We start from the raw sequence: 24,925 nt of genomic DNA, 5'->3' as shown, positions 1-24,925 counted from the left end.
GCAGCGTTGTGCGAGGTGAGGCTGCCGGGGAGGCCCAAAGCCCCGAGGTTGGCTCTCAGCCATCATTGCCAACTTTCTCACATTTCTGTTACTCTCTGTCTCAGCTGCATTTAACCAACTGCTCTTTATTTCTCCTGTTTTTTCTTACTCTTCTCCCCCCCACTCTGCTACCACAGCTTAAGGAAGCTGAACCCAAGGAGCCCCTGTCCCCGGAAACGACCCTTGCAGAGCAGTCAGAGCAGCCCCCAAAGGCTGCCGATGCAGAGCCCGCTGCCCAGCCTAGCTCTGCGGTCTCTGAAGTCGAGATCCCCAGTGTGGGGAGGATTCTGGTTAGATCTGATGCAGATGGCTATGATGAGGAGGTACAGAGATGAGTGCAGGCCTCCGCTGTGTGTGGTTGTTGTCAGTGACCGAGTATTGTCTATGGTGTCTGGCCATGGCTGATGTTTTCTCGTTGACGCACGTAATTGACAAGAAGCCCTCTGCTCCTGCCTGTGGTTACCGTGTTTATGAGACAGTCTTGCTCCTACTGCCTACCACTCCCAGTGTAGATAAACTCTACGTTTATGCTTACGGGGACCATTGTGCGGTTTCCTTGGCTCAGAAAGGTGGAACTTAGTTTCTTTTTTGGTATAGTACACACAAAAAAAATTATTCCTCTATTTTAAGTAAGGAATCTTTGCTTATGATGATGTTCGTCTGTTGTTTTTCCTTTGGATGTAAATCTTCGGTTATCTAGTGAGCACCACAAGTGTGGGTTAAAGTTGGTTTTTTGTTTGTTTCAGTTTTTTGCTAAGAGTGCATAATATGCTCACCAGAGAGAGAGACACACACAGAGATGGGGTGGGTGGGAAGTGAGAAATCACCCCCGGGGGGATGGCCACCCCTCAGTCCCTTCTCTTCCATTCCTCTTGGGGGTCTGGGCAGGCACATGTGCACACATACGCCAAGCCTGTTTTTCACGCCACCAGATCAGGACTTGAGCCACTCAAGTCAGCCATGTGGGATCCAGCCTTCTTAACCACCACATTGCCTGCTGGCTGGCCCATGAGTTATTTTTAATTCTAAAGTTTTAGGAAGACGCTATAGAATTTTAAATTATTCATTGTATATTTCATGTCCAAGGGCACTGCACATAAACAGTTATGAATTATGTCTCAGTTTTTTTATTTCTATGAGATATGTATGTTTTTAATTATTGAAAGATTGCCCTTCTAAATATTGTGTATCCCTTGGTTTCCAGACTGCTTTAAATATTCTATTCATCCTAGCAGAGCTCTAAAATATGTGTGTATTTAAAATAAATACTCAAAGTACAGAACTTAATTAAGTAACCGCAGACACTTCCCCTCTGAGAGCGGCAACTTCAGTCTTCAGCAGTGCCGCGATGGAGAAGTTTAAGACATGTCTTTCTCTCCTTGCTGAAAAAAGAGTTGCTTTTCTGGGGCCGGGCGTTGACATCATGTCAAGGGACAGAGGCTGTGAATGACACAGGGATCACGTGTGATGCGGGCCTTGCCTGGGTGCCGCCGAGGAGCCATGCTCAGCCTCCTTCGGCCTCTGTCCTTTCTGCTTTCATTCGGTCTCCTTTGAACCTTCTTCCTTCCTTTCTCTCTGTTTTGTGCCCCCTGGTGGTAGGTGATGCTGAGCCCTGCCATGCAAGGGGTCATCCTGGCCATAGCGAAAGCCCGCCAGACCTTTGACCGGGACGGGTCTGAAGCAGGGCTTATTAAGGTATCTGTTTTTGAAATTCTTTTTTTTTTTTTTTTTAATTATTTTATTTTGTTGTTATTATTTTTTAAGTTCGTTATAGGGCATGTACATTCACCAGAGTGAGACAATTGTTGGGGGGAGTGACAAAGCCAGCCACCAGGTCCAGGACTCTAACCACAGTCGGCCATGTGAGAGTCCAATATCTTCACCACCACATCACCTGCTGGCTCCTGTTTTTGAAATTCTAAGTCTTATGACACAGCTCTCATAATATTTGGGCAATAATTCTATAAGGTGGAGCAAAATGAGATTACAGTTGTCTTCCATTGAAGTAAAATGTAAAGGTCCCCTCCTGCCTGGCTCGTGCCAGAGCCATTCCCAGCACTATTCATGCCTCTTCTCTGGGCATGCTCCCACCTTGCTTAGCAGTGCTGTGTCACAGCCGGCCCGGAGGGCTTCCTGCTAGGAGGTGGCTGTCGATAGAGCTGTGAGTCAGATCGTGCGCGTGTCATCTAGGGCTGTGACATAAGAGAGTAGGCTGGGTTCTTCAGGTATTTGGCTAAAATTGAAGGTACCTGAATAAATTTACATTTGTATGGATTTTTAAATTTGGGTCACTAGGACTCCAGGATATGCCTGAACAATTAAAACTAAATATTTATTTTTCTGAGAACTTTGTGAGAAAGCTGAGTCCCTGTGAGCACTGTATGTGTGACCCCCGCATGCTGGAGGAGTTTCAGGCCTTAGGAAGTCCAAACAACTAGAAGATTCCATCGTTCCCTTTGCTGTCGATCAGTGAGAGGGGTTCCTTAGAAGGCGGCTTTGAGTCAGGAGACCTCTACCCCTTGGGCATCAGTTTCTGTGTGAAGAAGCCCACGGTGCACCCTTCTCTACCCTTCCGTTCTGTCTTCACTAGGCATTCCATGAAGAATACTCCAGACTCTATCAGCTGGCCAAGGAGACGCCCACCTCTCACAGCGACCCTCGGCTTCAGCACGTCCTTGTCTACTTTTTCCAAAATGAAGCACCAAAAAGGGTAGTAGAACGGACACTTCTGGAACAGTTCGCAGATAAAAATCTGAGCTACGACGAGAGGTAAGAAGGGAGTCCTCTGCTGCACTCCTCCCAGCCCCCGCGTCTGGCTCAGACTAGGAATTGCTCCACTGGGGAGTTTGCTCTGTACCCTTTGTCACCTTTTGAACTTCGTCCCACCCAGGTCAATCAGCATCATGAAGGTGGCCCAGGCCAAACTGAAGGAAATCGGTCCCGATGACATGAACATGGAAGAGTACAAGGTGAAGTCTTTTCTGTAAATCTACAAAGCAACAACAGTCATTCCTGAGGCAAACGGTACCTGAGACAAATCCACCACGTTTGTGTCATTACAGGCCTGGTAAAACCCGGCAAAGAGTGGGTGAAGGAGCTTTTTTTACCCTCAGAATAGCAGGTGTCTTTATTTCCATTCTTTTTTTTTTTTTTTTTGAGAGGTTTTTGCTATAGGGCACGTGCGCTCGCCAGACAGACAGAGAGAGAGAGACAGAAAGCGAGAAATCACCCCCCAGAGGGGATGGCCACGCCACAGTCCCCTCTCCTCCATTCTCCTCTTGGGATCTTGGGCACGCACGCACACGTGCCCGGCGTGAGTTTTAAGCCACCGGGTCCGGGACTCGAATCGCGGTCGACTACGTGGGAGTCCAGCGACATAGCCATTATGCTAACTGCAGGTCCCTTTATTTCTATTCTTATTTTCTAGAATGAATCCACAATTGATTTTCCTTAAATACCATTCCACTTCTTGTTTATTTCCATTTCTTGTTGCTTGAGCCTTGTCCTAAGTGATAAAATTCTTGCAATTGTGCTTTTCATTTGAAATGAGACAGTTTTCTAATACATACAATACGTATACAGCTACAGATGTTCACAAAAACCCATTGCGGTCTGCATGACGCGGGCTTAGGTTCCACCTCAGGTGTGCCGACCACACTTGCTAGGCTTGAGCAGATCCCGTTTGTCCCAGAGGGGCTGGATCTGCCCACGTTCCTTATGTTGGGATGATCTTGTCAGTACTTGAGAGATCACGCACTTAAGCCAGCACTGAGTGATTTTAACATGGGAGTTGGAAATTAAGATAAATTCTGAAGCTCATGTGAAATCAGTATTTCTGGTTTCTGTTTTATACTTGCTATAAGGTGCTTGCTCTCGCTGGAGAGAGAGACAGGGAGAGAAAAGGTGAGCAAGGGGGGTGGCCATGCCAAAATCCCTCCTCCTCCATTCTCTCAGAATTTTGGGCACACACGCATGCGCCCGGCATGTTTTTCAAGCCACTGGATCCAGAATTGGAACTATGCAGCTGGCCATGTGGGATCCTGCTACCCTAGCCTTCATGCCCCTGCCAGTGTACTGGTTCTGTTTCTTAGCGGAAGGATAAGAACATTGAAAATTAAGGTCATTCATAGACTTTTATTCTAAATTGAATAGGTTTTTATCTGCAAGCTTTTGTGGTGGTAACTTTTATGTCTAGCCAGGTATGCTCAATAAATATTTGGATCGAATTTTAAAACTTAACGGTAGTAGAAAGCAAGCAGTGGTTTTATTCAGGTCATAATCACTAATAATAGTCATTCCTTTGCAGAAATGGCATGAAGATTACAGCTTGTTCCGAAAGGTGTCTGTGTATCTCCTCACAGGCCTGGAACTCTACCAGAAAGGAAAGTATGTTGGCTCTCATTTCATGAGAGGGACTGGTCGGGTTGCTGTTGCTTCTTTTTTTTTTTTTTTTTTCTAAATGAGCAAGATTTTTGCTATAGGGCATGTGTGCTCCCTGGAAAGACAGGAAGCAAGAAATCACACCTGGATGGGATGGCCATGCCACAGTTCCTTCTTCTCTATTCTTCTCTTGGGATTTGGGGCACACACACACACACCCCCAGTGTGAGTTTTAAGCCACTGGGTCCGGAACTCAGACTGTAGCCAACTACATGGGAGTCCAGCGACATAAATGCTATACCGTCTGCCAGTCCCTCCGTGTTACTTCTTTTTTTTGAAGAATTATTTTATTTAACTTTATTCATTCATTCATTTTATTTATTTTAATTTCCCCAGAGAGGGACAGAGTGAGAGAGAAAGCTGCCAGGTCCGGGACTCAAACCACTTTTGGCCATGTGGAAATCCAGTGCCCCCAACCATCATGGCCGGACGTCACCTCCCTTGTCACACACACCTGTGGAGGCCCCTTTTTCCAGTGCTCCACATCAGTTTTGCTCTGAACGTCACACGTTTTTGCATCTTTCACGTGATGATAGATTTCTGAATAAAGACCTCAAACTTTCTTTGTGATAAATGGAGGTTGTTTTTTTATTTTTTATTTTTTTATTTATTTTTTTGTGTGTGAGGTTTTTGCTATAGGGTGCGTGCGCTCGCCAGACAGACATAGAGACATAGAGACAGAAAGCAAGAAATCACCCCCCCAGGGGGGATGATCACACCGCAATCCCTTCTCCTCCATTCTCCTCTCGGGATCTTGGGCATGCACGCACACGCACCCGGAGTGAGTTCTAAGCCACCGGGTCTGGGATGCGAACCGCGGTCGACTACATGGGAATCCAGCGACATAGCCATTACGCTAACTGCTGGTTCCCATAAATGGAGATTTTTGAGGTGACATGAGCATCTAGTCCACTTTTTTCAGAAACAGGAAAAACTGAGGTCCAGGAAAGTTTTATGATCTGCCATGGGTAGCTTGTAAAAGATATTGACGTGGTTTTTGGCTCTCAGGTTTTTCCCTGCTAGTATATCACACCAACCACATCAACTGTCTTTTCTTTTTTTTTTCGATTTATTTATATACATTTATTCAGTGTACATCATTACAGTATATGGAATGAGAATTTCCATCCAGAATACACTGCATGTTGGCTCAGTTAAGTGTTTTACCATACGTGTTAGCATCCACAAATAATTTTCCATTTCTTGTTTCTTATACATTTTCCTTCCCCCCCCTTTGATTCCCTACGTCTCACCCTCTGCCATGTCCCACTCTCCTCCTGCACTGCCTCTGGTTTCTACAGTTGCTTTTCATGCCCTTTTTTTTTTTTTTTTTTTTCGCATTTTATTAATTCACACCAACTATCTTAAAGACTTTTCCAGAAGGTAGCCTTGGGGATTTTTGTGTTGGGGAACAGTGAGGTCTCAGCCTAGATTTTTTTTTGGCGAAAGAATACTGAGTGATTGTCTTTCGTTTTGTAAGGTACCAAGAGGCCCTGTCCTACCTGGTGTATGCCTACCAGAGCAATGCCCCCCTGCTGGTGAAGGGGCCCCGCCGCGGGGTGAAGGAGTCAGTGATTGCTCTGTACCGACGGAAATGCCTTCTGGTTTGTACTGTCTGTAAAGCCTGAAGATTTCGTGTGTGTGTGTGTGTGTGTATCTGTGTCTATGTCTCCTCCTTTGAAGCCATGAGGGGGTAATGTAAACAAGATCATTCATTGTCTCTAACAGGCTTTAGGTTTTTTTTTTTCTGAACTCTCACGGATGGCTTTACATTGAGATAGGTTCTTTTCCGTTACTTGAAGTGAATATCCTTCTTCAACTCCTGATAAAAAAGTTAGGAAGAAAGCAAGCATCCGTCTGTCTGTGCCCCTCATGTAGGCCTGCACTGCAGCTTCTGTCTCGTGGCTTGACTAGGTTGTGAGTTTCTCGAGCACAGGTTATTTTCTTACTCAGCTGTTTGCTCTGTGCCTGACAGGGAGTTAGCACGTACAAAGTGGGCAGGTGCCACTGAGTAAGTGAAAGTTCTAATGACTCCTGAAAGGCATTAGCCGCTTTTAGAAAGGTAGAACCTTAAGCCTCGGTGGCCTGCTCCCCTGGTAGCGTCTTTGTCATACACGAGTGAAGACTAGACTCTCCCGCCCTGTCGTGCATTTTGCAGACCCACGTCCCCTCTGCTCACCCAGTGTTTATACCAGGCTTGTCCTTCAGAGAAGGCTTCAGGTGGGACACGTGGGTTTGTTTTCCCTGCACCTGGCAGATTTGCCCTTCACAGAAGTTAGGCCAACATTTCTGCTGCTGCCTTGGTCTTCTCAACACCCAACGGAGGAGGTTAAGTCATGACACACATTCGTCTCAAGTCCTTCATTTTCTGGGCCGGCCGTGTGGGAAGCTGGACCCCACATGGCTGACCACAGTTGGAGTCCCAACCCTGCCAACGTGGAAAACACGCTGTGTGCCTTTGTGCCCCACGTCCTGACGGAAGGGAGGAATAGAGAGGAACGGCAGTGTCACCGTGCCCCTTGGGGGTGCTTTCACCCTCTCTCTGTCTCTGGCAAAAACAAGAAAACTTCATTTTCTAGTTTATACTTTGAATTTGCTCTCTGTTATAGGTGTGGCAGAACTCCTTTGAAGCTGAAAAGGAAGACTCGTAGATTTGATGGATTTGAACTTTTTCTTTCTTTCTTTATTTTTAGGTTTTGGCTATAGAGTGCATGTGCTCACCAGAAGGAGACAGAGAGAAAGAGAGAGAGAAATCACCCCTCGGGGGAATGACCATGCCACAGCCCCTTCTCTATCCTCTGGGCATGCAAGTGGACACACCCAGCATGATTTTCAAGCTATTGAGTCTGGGACTTGAACCAGTCAGCCATGTGGGAATCCAGTGCCTTAACCACTACACCACCTGCTGGCTTGGATTCGAACCTTTTTAAAAAATTTGGTAGAGGGCACATGCACTTGCCAGACAGATGGAGAGGGAGAGGGAGGAAGCATCCCCACGGTAGGGCGTGGTCATACCACAATGCCTTCCTTTCTCTTCCATTTTTCTGTCCTGTTGGGATTTGGGACATGCATGCACACACACCTAGTCATGTTTAAAGCTGCCAGGGCCAGGATTCAAACTGCAGAGTTGGCTCTGTGAGATCTGCCTCCTTTAACCACAAGACCAGAGCCATCTTGATAGATCTGAATGTTACTAATGCCACACTTTAATATTTTAAATCACCAACTAATGATCAGAATTTTGAAAGACCTACTCGGCTTCTCCAGTAACACGGTAACAGGGACTTAGACTCGTCCCACCTCTGGCTCTCTGCCCTCAGGTGCATCAGCTTCAGAATAGTAGCGATGCCCAAGCTCCTCCCCAGGTGGCTGAACCAGAATCTCCGGGGAGGGGCCTGGGCAGCAGCTGTCTTCTGTAGGTCATCTTGATACTCAGTGGAGATTGAGAACTGTCCAACGATAGAAGCAATAAATACTTCCACCAAAGACCTTGTGGTTATTAAGCATGACCTTGACTTGTAGGCCAGTGGTCCCAGACATTGCTGTATTAGAATCACTTTGGGAGCTATTATAAAATCCCAGGACCCAGGTCACCCTTGTTCCGATTGACTCAGTGATTCTGGGGTTGGAAACAGACCCCAGTAGTTTGTAAAGATCCCCAGATGATTCCAGTGTGCAGTAAAGTTTGGGAATCGCTTTGACTCTTATTAAATAGATACTTATCTTTTTCAGACTTTTCCCCCCACTCTGCCTTTTGTCTGTAGGAGCTGAATGCCAAAGCGGCGTCTCTCTTTGAGACGAACGACGACCACTCTGTAACAGAGGGCATTAACGTGATGAATGAGTTGATCATTCCATGCATTCACCTTATTATTGATAATGACATCTCCAAGGATGACCTGGATGCCATCGAAGTCATGAGAAACCACTGGTGCTCCTACCTGGGGCAAGATATCGCAGAAAACCTGCAGCTGTGCTTAGGGGAGTTTCTACCCAGGCTTCTTGATCCTTCTGCAGAAATTATCGTCTTGAAGGAGCCTCCAACCATCCGACCCAATTCTCCCTATGACCTTTGTAGCCGGTTTGCAGCTGTCATGGAGTCAATCCAAGGAGTTTCTACTGTGACCGTGAAATAAGCCCCCACCTAGTCAAGGCCCACCCTGGTCTCTGCTGACCCGCCTGTGCAGAGGCCGGTGTTGCACGTTCCCGTTTACACTATCTCTGCTATAAACAGTTGTCTTCCAGAGGGTGACCAGCACTTCTGATCGTTCCTACAGCTTGGTGAGTTCTAAAAACCACAGTGGCCTAGCTCTGCAGTACTGGTTGTCAGACCTTCTAAGGGACTGGACAGCCGCTGCCCCCCGCCCCCCAGCGTATAAGTGAGTTACAAGTAGAGCCTGAGGGGAGCTCCCCGGCCTCTGCCCCTCTGAGCCACCCCTTGCCTTTGCTGTGGCTGCCGAGTCACCTCCCCAGCTCTGCTCTTCAGGAACATCAGACTTCGTTACTCTCTCATCTGCCAAAGGTTGCACACTTTTCCAGTTTACAAATCAAAATCCAGGGCCAGCCAGTGGCATGGTGATTAAGGCAGCTGCATCCCACATGGCTAACAGCATGGTTCAAGTCCCAGACCTGGCAACTTGAAAAACACCCCAGGTGCTTGTCTGTGCATGCCCAAAATTCTAAAAAGAGAGAGATGGAAGAGAAAGTATTGCCGTGTAACCATCCCTCCTGGGAGATGCTTTCTTACTTTCTGTGTCTCTGTGTCTCTCTGGTGAGTGCATGCACTCTCTGGCAATTTTTATTTTATTTCATTGTTTTGAGAGATTTTTGCTGTGAGCATGTGTGCTCACTGGAGAGAAGAGACAGAGAGGCAGAAATTGGGAAATCACCCCCTAGAGAGGATGGCTACACTATGGTCCCTTCTTCATTGTCCTCTCGGGATCCTGGGCACATATACACACATGCTCAGAGTGAGTTTCAAGCCACCAGGTCTGGGACTAGAACCTTGGTCAACCACATGGAAGTCCAGCATCCCAACCACTATGCCAATTGCTAGCCCTTCTCTGGCAAATTTTTTAAAAAATCAAAATCTATACAAGCATGGTCATCTATGGTGCCTTAGCTAAACTTTCTTTTGGCTTGAAGTTGCAAGACATAAACACACTATTAACTTTAGTGACCTCAAGATTAATAAATTAGTACATAGACTATCCTTACTTGTCCAAAGCATGTTGAAGACAGGGCCTAAAACTACTTAAGGAATTCTTTAGGTGAGTTTGGTAGACTTGGAAAGTTGATATATATTCTGATGTGAACCCTCTTTGCTAGTTTCTTACTGATGGAAGGTATATCCATTTGTTCAAGTGTTCAAGTTTATAGTATTTATTGAAAAATTATAATAGCTAGTTGGTATGCATTTCCTTTAAATGTCTTCAGTTTTTATCTATACTGTGTGGAATACACAGCCTTACTTAATGCCATGTATACACACCTGTTTTTGTTTTCTTTTTAAAGAATTATTTTATTTAACTTCATTTTATTTTACTTTTGGCCAGAGCGTTGGGGAGAGAGAAAATTGCCAGGTCCAGGACTCAAACCACAGTCAGCCACGTGGGAGTCGAACACCCTTAACCACCGCACCACCTGTTGCCCCCACCCCCAGTATATTTTAATCATTTGAAAGAAGGTAGCTCCCTTATGTTTATGGTACAGAGTATCAGACTCACTTTCTGAAAAGGGGGAAGACCTGTTCGTAAGGAAGTGATAATAGAATGTTGTTCAGCCATCATCAGATGGCTTAACGCAGTGACCTAAAACTCTGGGATGCTTGGCAAGATCTTTACTCTTTGTTTGCCTGAAAAAGTCTCCATGTGTCCTTTGCTGACCAGCGCGGCGCTGTCACCTTGAGGACGGGCAGCATGCCTTCGGAGGCCTTTCTATACAGTAGCAGGTGTACCTGTTCCCAGAGCCCTATTCAGCTGTAATTGTGACCGTCCGTTTTCCCTCCACAGAAAACCTGCAGCTGTGCTTAGGGGAGTTTCTACCCAGGCTTCTTGATCCTTCTGCAGAAATTATCGTCTTGAAGGAGCCTCCAACCATCCGACCCAATTCTCCCTATGACCTTTGTAGCCGGTTTGCAGCTGTCATGGAGTCAATCCAAGGAGTTTCTACTGTGACCGTGAAATAAGCCCCCACCTAGTCAAGGCCCACCCTGGTCTCTGCTGACCCGCCTGTGCAGAGGCCGGTGTTGCACGTTCACCTCTGGAAAGCGAAGTGCACAAGTCAGATCCAGACCCCCCCTGTGCTGCGTGTGTAAAGGATTGCAAATAAAATTGCACTTCCGGGGCACAGAAGCATACACGCCGATTCACTGGAGGATGCAGGCACCGTCGTGTTACGGCACTGAGTTGTCAAGTCCTGGGTTGCTCTGAACCCAGAAATGTCGGACTTGTCTAAGTCTCGTACCGCGTTTTAATCATCTTTCAGGCATAAATGTTTTCGACAGCAGAATAGAGGAGTGACTCGCTAGGACCCGAGTCCAATGAACAGCTCCTAGTTGCTTTGTCTAATAGAGATGTCATTTAAACATTTTCAACTATGAGAGATGAGAAATGTAAACCTTGCTGGTTCTTGACAGAGATGAAAAAATGGGTAGAATATAAGGTCTCATGGCAGAAAGATGCTGGGGAAGGGGACCAGCAGTTAGCGTAATGGCTATGTCGCTGGACTCCCACGTGGTCGACCGCAGTTTGAGTCCTGGACCCGGTGGCAAAAAAGCTGCCTCTTCTTTCTTCTTTTACTCTCTTTTATATTTTTAAAGAAACCAGAAAACCTCACACTCAGTCCTGAGTGGAAGAAAGGAAAGCAGTAAGGAATTTAGACAGAATAGTATCATGAAACTTGACTAAAGATAGTGTTTTAATAATTAACCATGTAGTTACATTTTCTAGTTTCTGTAAATTGTCAGAAACAGGTGTCTAAAGCTACTACTGGCTCAAAAGAACGTTTTGATACCCCTCTCCGTTTTGTTTTTTTTTTTTGCTTTTAAGAAAATAAAGAGATGTGGATTTGTAAAAAAAATCTATATATGTATATGTAAAGAACGTTTTTATACCCCTCTCCGTTTTTTTTTTTTTTTTGCTTTTAAGAAAATAAAGAGATGTGGATTTGTAAAAAAAATCTATATATGTATATGTAGAGAGAAAAATATCCCCTTTTGATCATTTTTAAAAGGTTCCTGTTTGGGTATCGTGTTTTAACCAGATTTTAAAGATTAATGGAGGAATCGTGGGAGGGAGGAATACTTGATACACTATGCAGATTTTATAAATGTGCAATAAAAGTATTTGACCTTTGCTGTGCAGTATGGCTTTTAAATATGTATTTTTAATTTTGGAAGTGGATGAAATTTGTAAGTATTTGTCTCATCAGTTTCTCTTTAAAGAAAAGGCAGATTAGGGACCAGCAGTTGACATAATGGCCATGTCGCTGGACTCCCACGTAGTTGACCATGGTTCGCGTCCTGGACCCGGTGGCTTAAAACTCATGCCCGGTGTGTGTGCGTGCATGCCCAAGATCCTGAGAAGAGAATGGAGGAGAAGGGATTGCGGTGTGGCCATCCCCCCGGGGGGGGATTTCTTTCTGTCTCTGTCTCTCTGTCTGGCAGGCGCATGCGCCCTATAGCAAAAACCTCAAAACAAAACAAACAAACAAAAAAACTTGTATTTCTCTCTGAAGAAAAAAAACTTAAAAAGAGGGACCAGCAGGTGCTGGACTCCCATATGACTGACCACAGTTTGAGTCCTGGTCCTGGTGGCTAGCTTTCTCACTATCCTTCTTTCTTTCTCTGCCTCTTTCTGGTGAATGCATGTGCACTATAGCAAACAAAATAATAAGTACAATAAATACTTTTTTATAAAAAAGGAAGAGAGAGAGGGGCCAGCAGGTGGCAAAGTGGTTGTGGCGCTGGACTACCACGTGACTATGGTTAGAGTCCTGCACCCAGTGGTTTAAACTTATGCCAGACACGTGTGTGCGTGCCCAAGATCACAAGAGGAGCATGAAGGAGAAGGGACTGCAGCATGGCCATTTCCCCGGGGGTTGATTTCTCACTTTGTCTCTGTCTCTGTGTCTCTGGTGACCACACATGAGACAAAAATTATAACAAAAATTGCTCTTAAAAAAAAAAAAAAAAGAAAGGCCAGTTCTGATTGCAACAGTAATCTGTTGCTCAGGAGAAGCCAGATCTCACATGGTGACCACAGTTGGAATACCCAGCATGGTCAGCTGAAACACTAGGCACGCACGGGTGCCCATGGTCTGATGGGCTGGCGGAAGGAGATCACGACGTGACCAGACCTTGTGGAGGGTGATTTTCTTTGTGTCTTTGTCGCTCTGTGCACACATATCCTATCTTAATAGCAGGGGAAGACCACAGGCCGAAAGATTTAAAATAACACCCATCAAGAGCCCAGCAGGTGGCATAGTGATTAAGGTGCTGATTTCCCTGTGGTCAACTGTGGTTCAAGCCTTGGACTTGGCAGCTTGAAACACGCCAGGCACATGTGTGTGCATGATCAAAATCTCAAGAGAATGGAGAAGGGATTGTGGTATGGCCATCCCCCTGACGGGGGTTTTTCTCTCTCTGTCTCTGCCTCTCCAGTGAGTGCACACCCTATAGCAAAAACTTATAAATAGATAATATATACCCATCTCATTGCAAATATTTGCTTTGTGGGAAGTTGATCAATTTTCTTACCTATCGATTACATTTTCCTGTTTGAGATTCAGTGTACTATCATCTGCCTTTCCCTTTTAAATCTCAGCGCTTCCGTGACATTGTTTCACTTACTATATTAACCCTAAGATAATGATGAGGGCTATGATTTGTCCAAGGTCATAGATCTCCGAGTAGGTGAATCAGGACACTAACCCAGTGTCCTTGGTGTGTCTGACTTCTCAGCCCGTGCTTTTAACAACTGCTCAGCTGTCCTTGGTAGCTTTGTATGTTCTCCACAGTAGTTACTTCCTGGTCGGATCTTTGTATGTTCTCCACAGTAGTTACTTCCTGGTCGGATCTTTGTATGTTCTCCACAGTAGTTACTTCCTGGTCGGATCTTTGTATGTTCTCCACAGTAGTTACTTCCTGGTCGGATGTTGGGAGTCCACCTGGTTGAGAAAGGACGGCATCTGCCCTGTGCAGTGCTGCGTCTGTATCAGTGGGATCCACTCACGCCACCAGGGGGAGTGCTGAGAACTGATTTCTTGCCTCACTTGAGCTGGCCGCCTGTCGGTGCAGCCTGGCTTCTTTCAGGGGTCCAGGAACTGTGTTTTTACAGCCCATAGGCTAAGCATGTGTATTTACATTTTTAAAAGGTTGCTAAGAAGAAACATGAGGAAAAAGAAACCCACATGACCCTTACCGGAACCAAATCAGGAGTGTGAGCAGAATACGTCCTGCTGCATGCATCCCCTCTGCCTGCATCCCCTCGAGGCTGAGTTTAGACTTTCCCTGGTGAACTGGAGTTGCTATCATCATCGTTTGGCTTGGTTAGCTCCTTTAAGAACTAGAAGGCATATGAACTCATGTTTACCCTGCCCATTTCAAGAAAGAAGTGCAGCAAAACACTTGAAATAAATTAATGAATGAACAAGAAGCAAGTTGGTGTGGCTGTCGAATTACGAGTGAAATAGGATAATTAACTGAACCAACAGTCAGCAGAGCTGTAGATTGTTCATTTCCATCACTCACCTTACTGTATTTTGCTGTATGACTGCCTCTCACAATTCTGTTTGATTTACTTTCTGTTTTGGGTTATTATGCATAATACTACCAGGAGTGTTCACGTACATGTCTTCTGATGCATGTATGAACACATTTCTGTTGACACGTAACGAGTCAGGAATATATGGGTATGCAACAGATGTAGGTAGATTCATGGTTGGTTGTGTATTTTGTGGAAATTATTTTAATTATTGAGTTTCGTATATGGAAAGTTTCCAGGTTTTTTTGATTGTAAGATCTTTTGTTCGGTCGGATCTTTGTATGTTCTCCACAGTAGTTACTTCCTGGTCGGATGTTGGGAGTCCACCTGGTTGAGAAAGGACGGCATCTGCCCTGTGCAGTGCTGCGTCTGTATCAGTGGGATCCACTCACGCCACCAGGGGGAGTGCTGAGAACTGATTTCTTGCCTCACTTGAGCTGGCCGCCTGTCGGTGCAGCCTGGCTTCTTTCAGGGGTCCAGGAACTGTGTTTTTACAGCCCATAGGCTAAGCATGTGTATTTACATTTTTAAAAGGTTGCTAAGAAGAAACATGAGGAAAAAGAAACCCACATGACCCTTACCGGAACCAAATCAGGAGTGTGAGCAGAATACGTCCTGCTGCATGCATCCCCTCTGCCTGCATCCCCTCGAGGCTGAGTTTAGACTTTCCCTGGTGAACTGGAGTTGCTATCATCATCGTTTGCCTTGGTTAGCTCCTTTAAGAACTAGAAGGCATATGAACTCATGTTTACCCTGCCCATTTCAAGAAAGAAGTGCAGCAAAACACTTGAAATAAATTAATGAATGAACAAGAAGCAAGTTGGTGTGGCTGTCGAATTACGAGTGAAATAGGATAATTAACTGAACCAACAGTCAGCAGAGCTGTAGATTGTTCATTTCCATCACTCACCTTACTGTATTTTGCTGTATGACTGCCTCTCACAATTCTGTTTGATTTACTTTCTGTTTTGGGTTATTATGCATAATACTACCAGGAGTGTTCACGTACATGTCTTCTGATGCATGTATGAACACATTTCTGTTGACACGTAACGAGTCAGGAATATATGGGTATGCAACAGATGTAGGTAGATTCATGGTTGGTTGTGTATTTTGTGGAAATTATTTTAATTATTGAGTTTCGTATATGGAAAGTTTCCAGGTTTTTTTGATTGTAAGATCTTTTGTTCTCCTGCTTTCTAAATTTAGAGCTCTTCCGCAGTAGAGTAACTTCGGTTGTCGGTTCAGAATCAGCTGTGTCCCTTTAAAAAATACAGCTGCCAAGACCTCAACCCTACAAATAATGACCTGTTAAATTTGGGTTGGGTCCTTGAGGCTTTCATGTTTACAAAACATCAGATAGTTCTGATTCAGTCACAGTCAAGAACCACTCCTTCACGGAGCTTTTTTTTTTTTTTAAAGGTTTTTGTCAGGGAGAAAAGGAAAGAGACACAGAGAGGGAAAGTAAGAAGTCACCCCTCAGGGGGAATGGCCATCTGCAATCCTTTTTCCTTCATTCTCCTCTTGGGATCCTCTTGGACACGCACGTGGCATGAGTTTTAAGCCACCCAGTGCAGGACTCAAAACCGTAGTCGACTACATGGAAATCCAGTGATGTAACCATTATGCCATCTGCTGGTCCCACAGTAACTAGTCTAAAGTAGAGCCCCAGATACCGTCCTCACAGGGAACTTTCTTCATGAGGTCTGAGTTCTAAGGCTTGTTTTGACTTGCACAGGGCCCACAGGTAGGTTCTAAACAATTGGGCATAATGTAGAATCCAGGGGTTAACGGCTTCTGGCAAGCAGGCATGTTCATATTAGCCAATCTAACTGGAGAACAGTTCCTGAAGGGAATCAGGTCTTTGCGAGAGCTCATGTCTGATTCTTCTCCAGTTTTATATAGATGTATTTTTTTCTTTCATCGTTTTATTGAGTGATCTGAACTCGGTGGAGTATAATGAGTCAGCAGCTTTATTTCTGTTTTCAGCTGCTCCTGGATCCCCCGTCTCTGCCCCAGGACAGCACCTCAGGAAGATCCCATAGCGTTATTGTCATGTCGGTGTATGCACATAGAATTACTTTTATGCGCTATAGAATTCAGGCCGGTCTAAATCACAAGTACACTGTCATTTACTGGTTTCAGTGCGTCTCTGCTCTCAGATCGGGGTGGGCAGTGGCAGGGGTGGGCATAGGATTTCTCTCACTCAACTTTTCTATTCCCTTTTCTTGCATTGGACTTCAGGTTCCCTTAGAGCCTACTAATGGGAGAAAAAGCCAAATGACATTTTTCATTTTTTAAAAATATTTTTTCCAGAGGACATGAGCATGTTTACCAGAGAGAGTGGAGGGTGGAGGGGAGGAGAAAGCACCCCCAGCCCCATGGGGGATGGTTATGCCACAATCCCTTCTCCATTTCTTTATCCTGTTGGATATAGGCTCACATGTCCTTGACATGTTTTTCATGACACTGAGTTCTGGGCTTGAATTGTTTCAGTTGGCCTTGTGGGTTCCAAGTTCCCTTAGCCACCAGGCCACTGGAAGTCTGCTTTTTACATTTTTCGTTGTTGTTGTGTAGGTTTTTGCTGTAGGCTACATGCACTCACCAGAGAGAGACAGAGAAAGACAGTGAGAAATCACCCCCAGGGGGATGGCCACACCATAATCCCTTTTCTTTTATTCTCTCTGGATGTTGGAATGCACATACACACACCCAGAATATCTTTCACTGCACCAGGTCTGGGACTCGAACTATGCTGTTGGGCATGTGAGTTGCAGTGCCTTAACCATGCCACCTGCTGGCCCACATTATTTTCTTTAGCTTTTTTAAAAGAATCATCTATTGGGCCTGGCAGGTGCCATGGTGGTTAAGGGTGCTGGACTCCCACAAGGCCAATCACAGTTTGATTCCTGGACTTGGTAGCTTGCTTTCTCACTTTCCCTCTTTCTCTCTCACTCTGTTCTTCTCTAGTCCAATTAAAATAAATAAATAACTGAACATATAAAGTTAAGTAAAATAATCTTTAAAATTTATTTTAAAATAATTATAAATTTAACTTATTATTATTATTATTTAAATTTGACCAGAGAGAGAGAGATAACATTAGAAAGCAAGCCACCAGGTCCAGGACTTGAACTATGGCTGGCCGTATGGGAGCTCAGCACTTTAACCACCATGTCACTTGCTGGCCCCCTGAATTATTTTCTTAAAAGCTTTTAATTATTTAAAAATAAAAAAGCTTTTGACTTGATATTGATTGATTCATGTCCATTTCTATTTCTAGTAATTATGACTACGCATATCTCTGTGTGTGACCACAAAAAAGAAATGTTTTCCCTGTTGGACTCATTTGCCACAAATCTATATGAGAGAAGACTGTTGAAGCTAAGATTTTTAAAAAACTATTTATTTAACTTTATTCATTCATTTATTTTTTAATTTGACCAGAGAGACACATATAGACAGAGAGAGAGAGAGCAGGTGAGAAAGCAAGCCACCAGGTCCAGGACTTGAACTGTGGTCAGCCATGTGGGAGCGTACAGTGCCTTAACCACCATGCCACCCGCTTTTCCTATGCAGGAATGGGTCGTGACTTCCCCAGCATCCCAGTAGAAGTCTAAGGCTAAGGCCCAGGACTCCTGCCCACATCCCGGGTGGAGGGAGACAGATGTGAGTTAGGCAGGGCCCAGTCCCACACTCTGAGAAGCTCAGTCTGGCAGGGCTGCAGGCAGGCCAAGTGGGACACTGACTCGAGAGGGGCTGGGGGGCCGGGGGTCGAGGGAGGGCTGGAGGAGGTCTTGGCTGAGCAAGCGAGTGTAGGAGGGGTACTGCTGGTCCTGCTAAGATTTTTTTAAAAAAAGATTAATTTAATTATATTTATTGCTATTATTATTTTTTAATTGTTATTTAAAATTTTTAATTGAAATTATTATTATTATTTTAAATTTTATTTAACTTTATTTATTTTAATTTGACCAGAGCGGGGGAGAGAGCGAGAGAACAGAGAGAAAGTGAGAAAGCAAGCCGCCAGGTCCGGGACTTGAACCACAGTTGGCCATGTGGGAGTCCAGCACCCTTAACCACCAAGCCATTTGCCAGCCCCAAAATTCTTATTATTTTTAATTGGACCAGAGAGAGGGAAAGCAAGAAAGCAAGCTGCCAGGTCTGGGACTCAAGCTGTGGTCAGTCAGGTGGGAATCCAGTTCCCCAACCACTACACCTCCTGCTGGCTCCCTGAGCTAAGATTTAATTAGTTCTAATTTTATTTCTCATTATTTTTCCCTTCAAAGCAGGACATATAAAAATGACAGTTTTAAGAGAACAGCATCCAGACCCTTTCTGTAAAAGAGGCTTTTCACCAGGATTTCCTCTGGGGGTGACGTGCTGATAGCTACCTAGGAATGAGCAGTCCCCACTCTGTGCCTACCCAGAAAAGATTTGTGTCCTTATTAAGGAGAGTCTGGGAGATGGAATCTTTTCTTAGTCTTTAGTGTGTGTCCATTTCTTTGCAGAGGAAGCCATACTGCAAAGACGTCACTGGCACCTGTGGACGTGGGATTAGGACGTGAGCTGCCAGCCACCAGCAGGAGCAGGTGAGTCACCTGGACACAAAGATCCTGTTTGGACCTCAACATATGCACAAAGGAGGTTTTTTGGGTTTTGTTTTTGGTTTTTGGTTTTTGGTGGGTCTCTGGTTTTCCTCCAGTGCCAGTTCTGCCTTTGTCCTGGTGGATTGCCTAGGCAACCCATCCATGAAGTGACAGGAAGAGGGAAGAAAATCTGCCATGGCATCAAAGCCCTGGGTTCGAGCTGAGGCTCCTCGCTCGCCGTGGGTATGCAGTCTAAATTCCCTGGATCTCAATGTCCTAATTAGCAAAATGAATACTATCAGCTCTCTCAGCCTCAAAGAACATTCAAGATGTGTTAAGTGAAAATACCAGGCAGGGCCAGCAGACATTGTAGTAGTTATGCCGCTGGACTCCCACATGGCTAACTGCAGTTGGAGTCCCGGACCCGGTGGCTTGAAAATTATGCCAGGTGCATATATGTGTGTGCCCAGGAGGAGGAGAAGGGATTGCAGTGTGGCCAATTGATTTCTCACTTTCCCTCTCACTGTCTCTGTCTCTCTCTCTGGCGAGCAAACGTTCCCTAATGCAAAAACTTCTATTAAAAACAAACAAACAAACAAAAAACTACCAAGATACACAAATGTGGTTTTTAAACTTTTAAACCTTATAAAACTGTGCGATAGGGAAACTACGCAGGGCCAAGTTGTTAGAGAAGAGAGAGCAGGTGACTTCTCAGTCACCTGGGGGCTGGGCCTCTTCCTGGGCCATGTGCTCCTGAGAAATGAGACAGTGTTGCTCCCTGTGCTCTACAAGACCCTGCAAGGTCTGGCTCCTTCCTACTTCACTAGCCCTGGAAGCTCATTTTCCTCTCTTCTCTTCATCTAGCTCTGCTACTCACCCTTTGCCTTTTACCCAGTTATCGCTTTCTTAGGACACCCATCTGAGACTCCCTGACTAGGTGAAATCCCTCCTATCACATGATTTTATCGAACCATGTTCCTTTTCAAATTTGGAAAGTGTTTCAATTCTATCTGAGTGATTTTACATTCATACCTGTCTTCTCTACTTGCCTGAATGCAGGGCAGGGATACATTTGTCTTATCATTTTATTCCTAGTTCCTAGAATAGTGCCTGCCACATGATTGGTGCTCAAAAAATATTTGTTAAATGAATGAATGAAAGACCAGATGGATGATTGGTGGAAATCATTCTTTCTTATAGACACTGTGTGGATGAGAAAATACTTGAATATTTGAACCTTACCCCTGGTTGAAACATGGCCGAAAGTAGCTTTGAAACTTTATCGAGAAGGACTAACTGATAAAATGGACATTGGAGGAGCCAGACAGTGATGCAGTAATGTAACTGGACCCACTGGACCCTGTATAAGCTGGGCTGAGGGTGAGAGTGGATCCTGATGTATCCTGTCTTAGTCTGTTACTGTGTTGTTAACAGAAATACCTGAGACTGGGTGGGTATAGCAAAATGGAGGTTTATTTGATTCATGATTCTGGTGATTGGAAGGTCCAAATGTCTAAGACTGGCACTGGGCATGGTGAACAGAAGCAGAGAAGGTGGCTAGCACATGCAGAGAGAGCAACCTGGGACAGCCACCTTCCTTTCATTACAATCCACTCTTTCAAGATCTAACCCTGGGGCCAGTAGATGGCATGATGATGGGTAATTTAGGCACTGGACTCCCACATGGCCAGTCACAGTTCAAGTCCCAGACCTGACAACTTGAAAATCACAGCAGACGCGTGTGTGTGTGCATGCCCAAACCCAGAGAGGGTGTAGAGAGGAAAGTGTTGCATTATGGCCATCTCCCCTAGCGGGTGATTTCTCACTTTCTCTCTGTGTGTCTTTCTATGTCTCTTCCCTGTGAGCATATACACCCTATAGCAAAAACCTGGAAAAAAAAAACAACATAAAGAAAGAGAAAAAAGGCTAACTGCTTCTAGGCTAGCCAGGTAGTTAATGTGGCTGGATCCCACATGACTGACTACATGGTTTGAGTCCAGGACTCCTTGGCAGGTGGTTTGAGAAACATGCTGGGCAAGTGTGCATACCTAAAATCTAAAGAAGAAAAGGCACTGTGACATGGTCATCTCCCCTGGAGATGCATTCTCAATTTCTCTCTCCCTCTCTCTATGTCTCTCTGACTCTGGCAATCACCTGAATCCTTTAGAAAATTTAAAAGGAAAGGAGAAAGGAAAGGAAAGGAAAGGAAAGGAAAGGAAAGGAAAGGAAAGGAAAGGAAAGGAAAGGAAAGGAAAGGAAAGGAAAGGAAAGGAAAGGAAAGGAAAGGAAAGGAAAGGAAAGGAAAGGAAAGGAAGAAGGAAGGAAGGAGGAAGGAAGAAAAAGAATCAACTTCTCATGAGAGCTAGAACTCAATAGGTCTCACAAGAGAGCAATCATTCGTACGTGAGGTGGATGTCAGGGTGATCCAGTCACTGCCCACCATCCTCTCCACCTCCCAATGCCATTACTCTGAGGGCCAGATTCTGAGACATCAACTTTGGGGGAACAAACTATTATCCAAACCACAACAAAGACCTTGTTAAGAGTGGCTCTCTCTCTTTCTCATGGAAGATATAGATCAACTTAAATAAACAAATGGGCCTTGAAAGACATTTTCTGACTTACCAGGGGCCAGAATACAACTCTGATCCAAATCGCCGTATTGTACGCAGAGATATGTTTACCTAAGAGTCATTTGGATTTGTCTATGCCGAGGGGACAGGCATGAAAGAACCTTTAGTGAAGGAAAAGGAGCATTCGGCAGAGATTTGACTCCAGGAGAAACCTGCTTAGAGTACGAAGGTAAAAGCTGCTAAAGATGAAGTTGTACCTGTGCAGAGTCCTCCCCTCCCCTTCCCTCCTCCACCTCCCCTCCCCTCCCTCCCTCCCTATCTTCCTTCCTTCCTTTCCAGAAAACAAACAACACAGTTTGGTTTATTTCCCTCCTTTCCTAAGGAGGGAGCTGGCCTGGGTTACCTCGGCAGGTTTGTGCTGGTGTGTGTGGATTCTCGCTTGAATGGCAGCTGTCTCGGGATGCCAGGGATATTTAATGGAGATGCAGGGGGCCTCTTAGAACCTCAAAGCTGAGCTGACAAAGTTTGGTGCCAGCTTGGGGAGGGAGGAGCCTTCTCAGAGCTGCAAAGAGCCCAGCACATCTCTGAGCTGAAGTGACCTGTTTGGGACATTGTCCTTCTGTAGGAAGAACTTTCAAAAAGTTTTTGCACCCATATAAATTTGTGTTTTATTATTATTATTATTTTAGAGAGATTTTGCTATAGGATGTGTGTGTACTCATTGGAGAGACAGAAAGACAGAAAGTGAGAAATCACCTTCTCGGGGGATGGCCACACTACAATCTTTTCTCCTCTCTTCTCCAATTGAGATTTTTGGCATGCACACACAAACACACATGACATGAGTTTTAAGCCACAGGGTCTGGAACCATGGTCAGCCACGTGAGAGTCCAGTGTCTTAATCACTATGCCACCTGCTGGCCCCATAAAGTTCTTTTTTTTTTTTTTTGAGAGGTTTTTGCTATAGGGTACCTGCACTCACCAGAAAGACAGAGAGAAACCACAGGCAAGAAATCACCCCCAGGGGGGATGGTCACGCCGCAATCCCTTCTCCTCCATTCTCTCGAGATCTTGGGCATGCACGCACATGCACCCAGCTTGAGTTTAAGCCACTGGGTCCAGGCCTTGAACTGTGGTTGAATACATGGGAGTCCAGTGACGTAGCCATTATGCTAACTGCTGGTCCCCTAAAACTTCTATTTTAATTCCATTTTTTAGTGAACCTTTTTGAAGTGCCTAAGTCCAGTACCTCTTCTTATTAGATTTTCTCTGATGGATACAATTTTGTACATATTTCTTTCTTGGTAATAAAAGGATCAAGTATATAATTAACGTCATGATTTTGAAAGCATTTTTTATACAAATAAAATCTCAACTCAGGAAAATGTATTTGCTAGCTACTGTGCCCAGATGTTTCATTCTGACATGAGGATTGTCACACCATCAAGATAATTGGTTCCTTGACAAATGGGACAGTGACCACCACCCCCAAAAATGAGGCAAAAAAGTACAGTGCGAGGAAGGGTAAGAACAAGAGAAAGGATTCAAGGGACATTTCTTTATTCCAGAGACTCCCTGGGAGAAGCTGGTCCTAGATGACCAGGGTCTTAGGTCTTGGTGTGAGGTGGAAGGAGTCATCTGACTTCTCCCCTGGAGCACAGGCTGGTGGGAGTCTCGGATCAGCCATCCAGGGCCAAGGCACTTCTTTTCCCACGCAGGCCGAGGAGATGAGGAGAAGCCCACCAAGAGCCAGGAAGGTCCCAGCAGCCCAGCCCAGGAAGAGGGCATCTCCAAGCTCCCACCGAGGGACGATCTCAGGGATGCTGTCATCCCAGAAGTCTCGGACTGTGGCATGGGCCACCCAGGAGACTGGAAAGAGGGTAGTGGCTGAAGCTGTTGCCTCTATAGTCCCTCCCAGGAGGCAAAGCCGCCTCTTCAGTACCCGTTGGATCCCGTGAAACTGGAAGCATTCCGACCCAAAGCCAGAGAGCAGCAGCCCCAGTAGTCCCAGCCCTTGGGAGACCACCATGAGGATGCGGGATACCTGGAGCTCCTGGGGCAGAGACAGGAAGGAATCGAAGGACTGGCACACGGTGGCAGCTTCCTCCTGGGTCACGCAGACCTCCCAGAGCCCCATGAGCCAGGTCTCCATTTCATTCAGCTCCAGGTTGAGCGTCTTCCACTGGGGCAGGACGGTGGTGGCACAGGAGCAGACCCAGCCCAGGAGGGAGAGAAACAGCCCCCCGAGCTGAACTCCTCCCTGGGAACTCCAGGCCATACCTGCGGCCACCACAGAAGCAGAAGGCAAAGGAGGACGGGTGGCTCAGTGACTGGCGAGCTGGGACTACTTCCCGGGAGACCTGAGCGGGAGGACTGTCACGTTGTTTGGAGAGGGTTCTTGTGTTCGTTTCTTTGTGCTGCAGCTGAGGCAGGTGCCGCGAACTTGGCAATGCTCGGGCTTAGGGGCGTGTGTCAAGATCAAATGTGGGTGGGGATTCTGGAGGGGTAAAAAAGCCATCTGTACATATTCAATGAACGATTCCATAGACCTAAAGTTAAAACCTTCTCCCAGCTCTGAGATCCTAAGGATGAAGTTCTGGGAGGATATATTGATATAATTTTTCTGGAGGACCACATAACTTCATGCTTCATAATTTAAATATGTATATCCTTTGATTCAGCATCATATCTTCTGGAGTTCACCTAATCTATTGTCAATGTAGGCAAAGATTTCTGAAAGTGTCCACTGAGATAGTGTTGATAATTGTACATTTTGGTTAATATGAGGCGACCGTTTTAAAAATTTATTTATTTATTTATTTTTGGAGAAGTTTTTGCTATAGGGTGTGTGTGCTCACCAGAAAGATGGAGACAAAGAGACAGAAAGCAAGAAATCACCCCCAGGGGGGATGGCCATGCCACAATCTCTTCTCCTCCATTCTCTTCTCGGGATCTTGGGCATACATGCACATGTGCCCAGAGTGAGTCCCCAGGTCTGGGACTCAAACTGCGGTCGACTACATGGGAGTCCAGTGACATAACTATTATGCCAACTGCTGGTCCCAAGGCAACCATTTTAATATAATGTTAGACCAAAAATATTTTAAGTTATTTATTTATTTTTACCTTATCTATTTATTCATTTATTTTAATTTGACCAGAGAGAGAGAGTGAGAGCAAGAATGAGAGAGAGGGAGGAAAAAAAAAAAACAAGCCTCCAGGTCCTGGACTCAACCCGTGGTTGGCCATGTGGGAGTCCAGTGCCCCTAACCACCATACCACCTGCCAGCCGTTAGAGAAAAAAAATTTAATGACACAGTAATGCTTTTGACAGGTGAAATGAGAAAATCAGGTGATCAAACAGTTCATGAATGTGATTTTATTTTCTTGAAAAGTACACATATGAACTTCAAAAAATTCACAGAAAATATATAAAAAAACTATGTACAGATTTGACTTTTTTTTTTTGGAGAGGTTTTTGCTATAGGGCGTGTGCGCTCGCCAGGGAGACCGAGAGAGA

General features: G+C 45.2%; 2 protein-coding genes across 2 annotated transcripts in view; one reads left to right on the top strand and one right to left on the bottom strand.

Moving 5' to 3' along the window:
- USP28 (ubiquitin specific peptidase 28) overlaps positions 1-8,654 on the top strand; it is a gene marked incomplete at its 5' end in the record, with an annotated part of 42,580 nt that extends 33,926 nt beyond the window's left edge. Inside the window, 5 exon segments of the mRNA XM_027772888.1 lie at positions 2,630-2,808; positions 2,930-3,008; positions 4,346-4,425; positions 5,960-6,083; positions 8,244-8,654. Of these exon segments, the coding sequence (XP_027628689.1) occupies positions 2,630-2,808; positions 2,930-3,008; positions 4,346-4,425; positions 5,960-6,083; positions 8,244-8,615 (834 nt within the window).
- A 14,342-nt stretch (positions 8,655-22,996) lies between these two features.
- On the bottom strand, positions 22,997-23,683 carry CLDN25 (claudin 25). Its single transcript, XM_006151035.1, has one exon. The coding sequence runs from the start codon at positions 23,681-23,683 to the stop codon at positions 22,997-22,999; it is 687 nt and encodes a 228-aa protein (XP_006151097.1).
- Between the last annotated feature and the right edge of the window lie 1,242 nt (positions 23,684-24,925).

The sequence above is a fragment of the Tupaia chinensis genome, unplaced genomic scaffold, assembly GCF_000334495.1.
Source record: "Tupaia chinensis unplaced genomic scaffold, TupChi_1.0 Scaffold000311_2, whole genome shotgun sequence".
Taxonomy (NCBI): domain Eukaryota; kingdom Metazoa; phylum Chordata; class Mammalia; order Scandentia; family Tupaiidae; genus Tupaia; species Tupaia belangeri.
The sequence above is the reverse complement of the archived record's forward strand: the minus strand, read 5'-3'. Positions and strand labels throughout refer to the sequence as shown.

Bases quoted from the DNA above. Each gene is read 5' to 3' on its own strand.
- CLDN25 (XM_006151035.1), bottom strand. From the start codon at position 23,683: ATGGCCTGGAGTTCCCAGGGAGGAGTTCAGCTCGGGGGGCTGTTTCTC.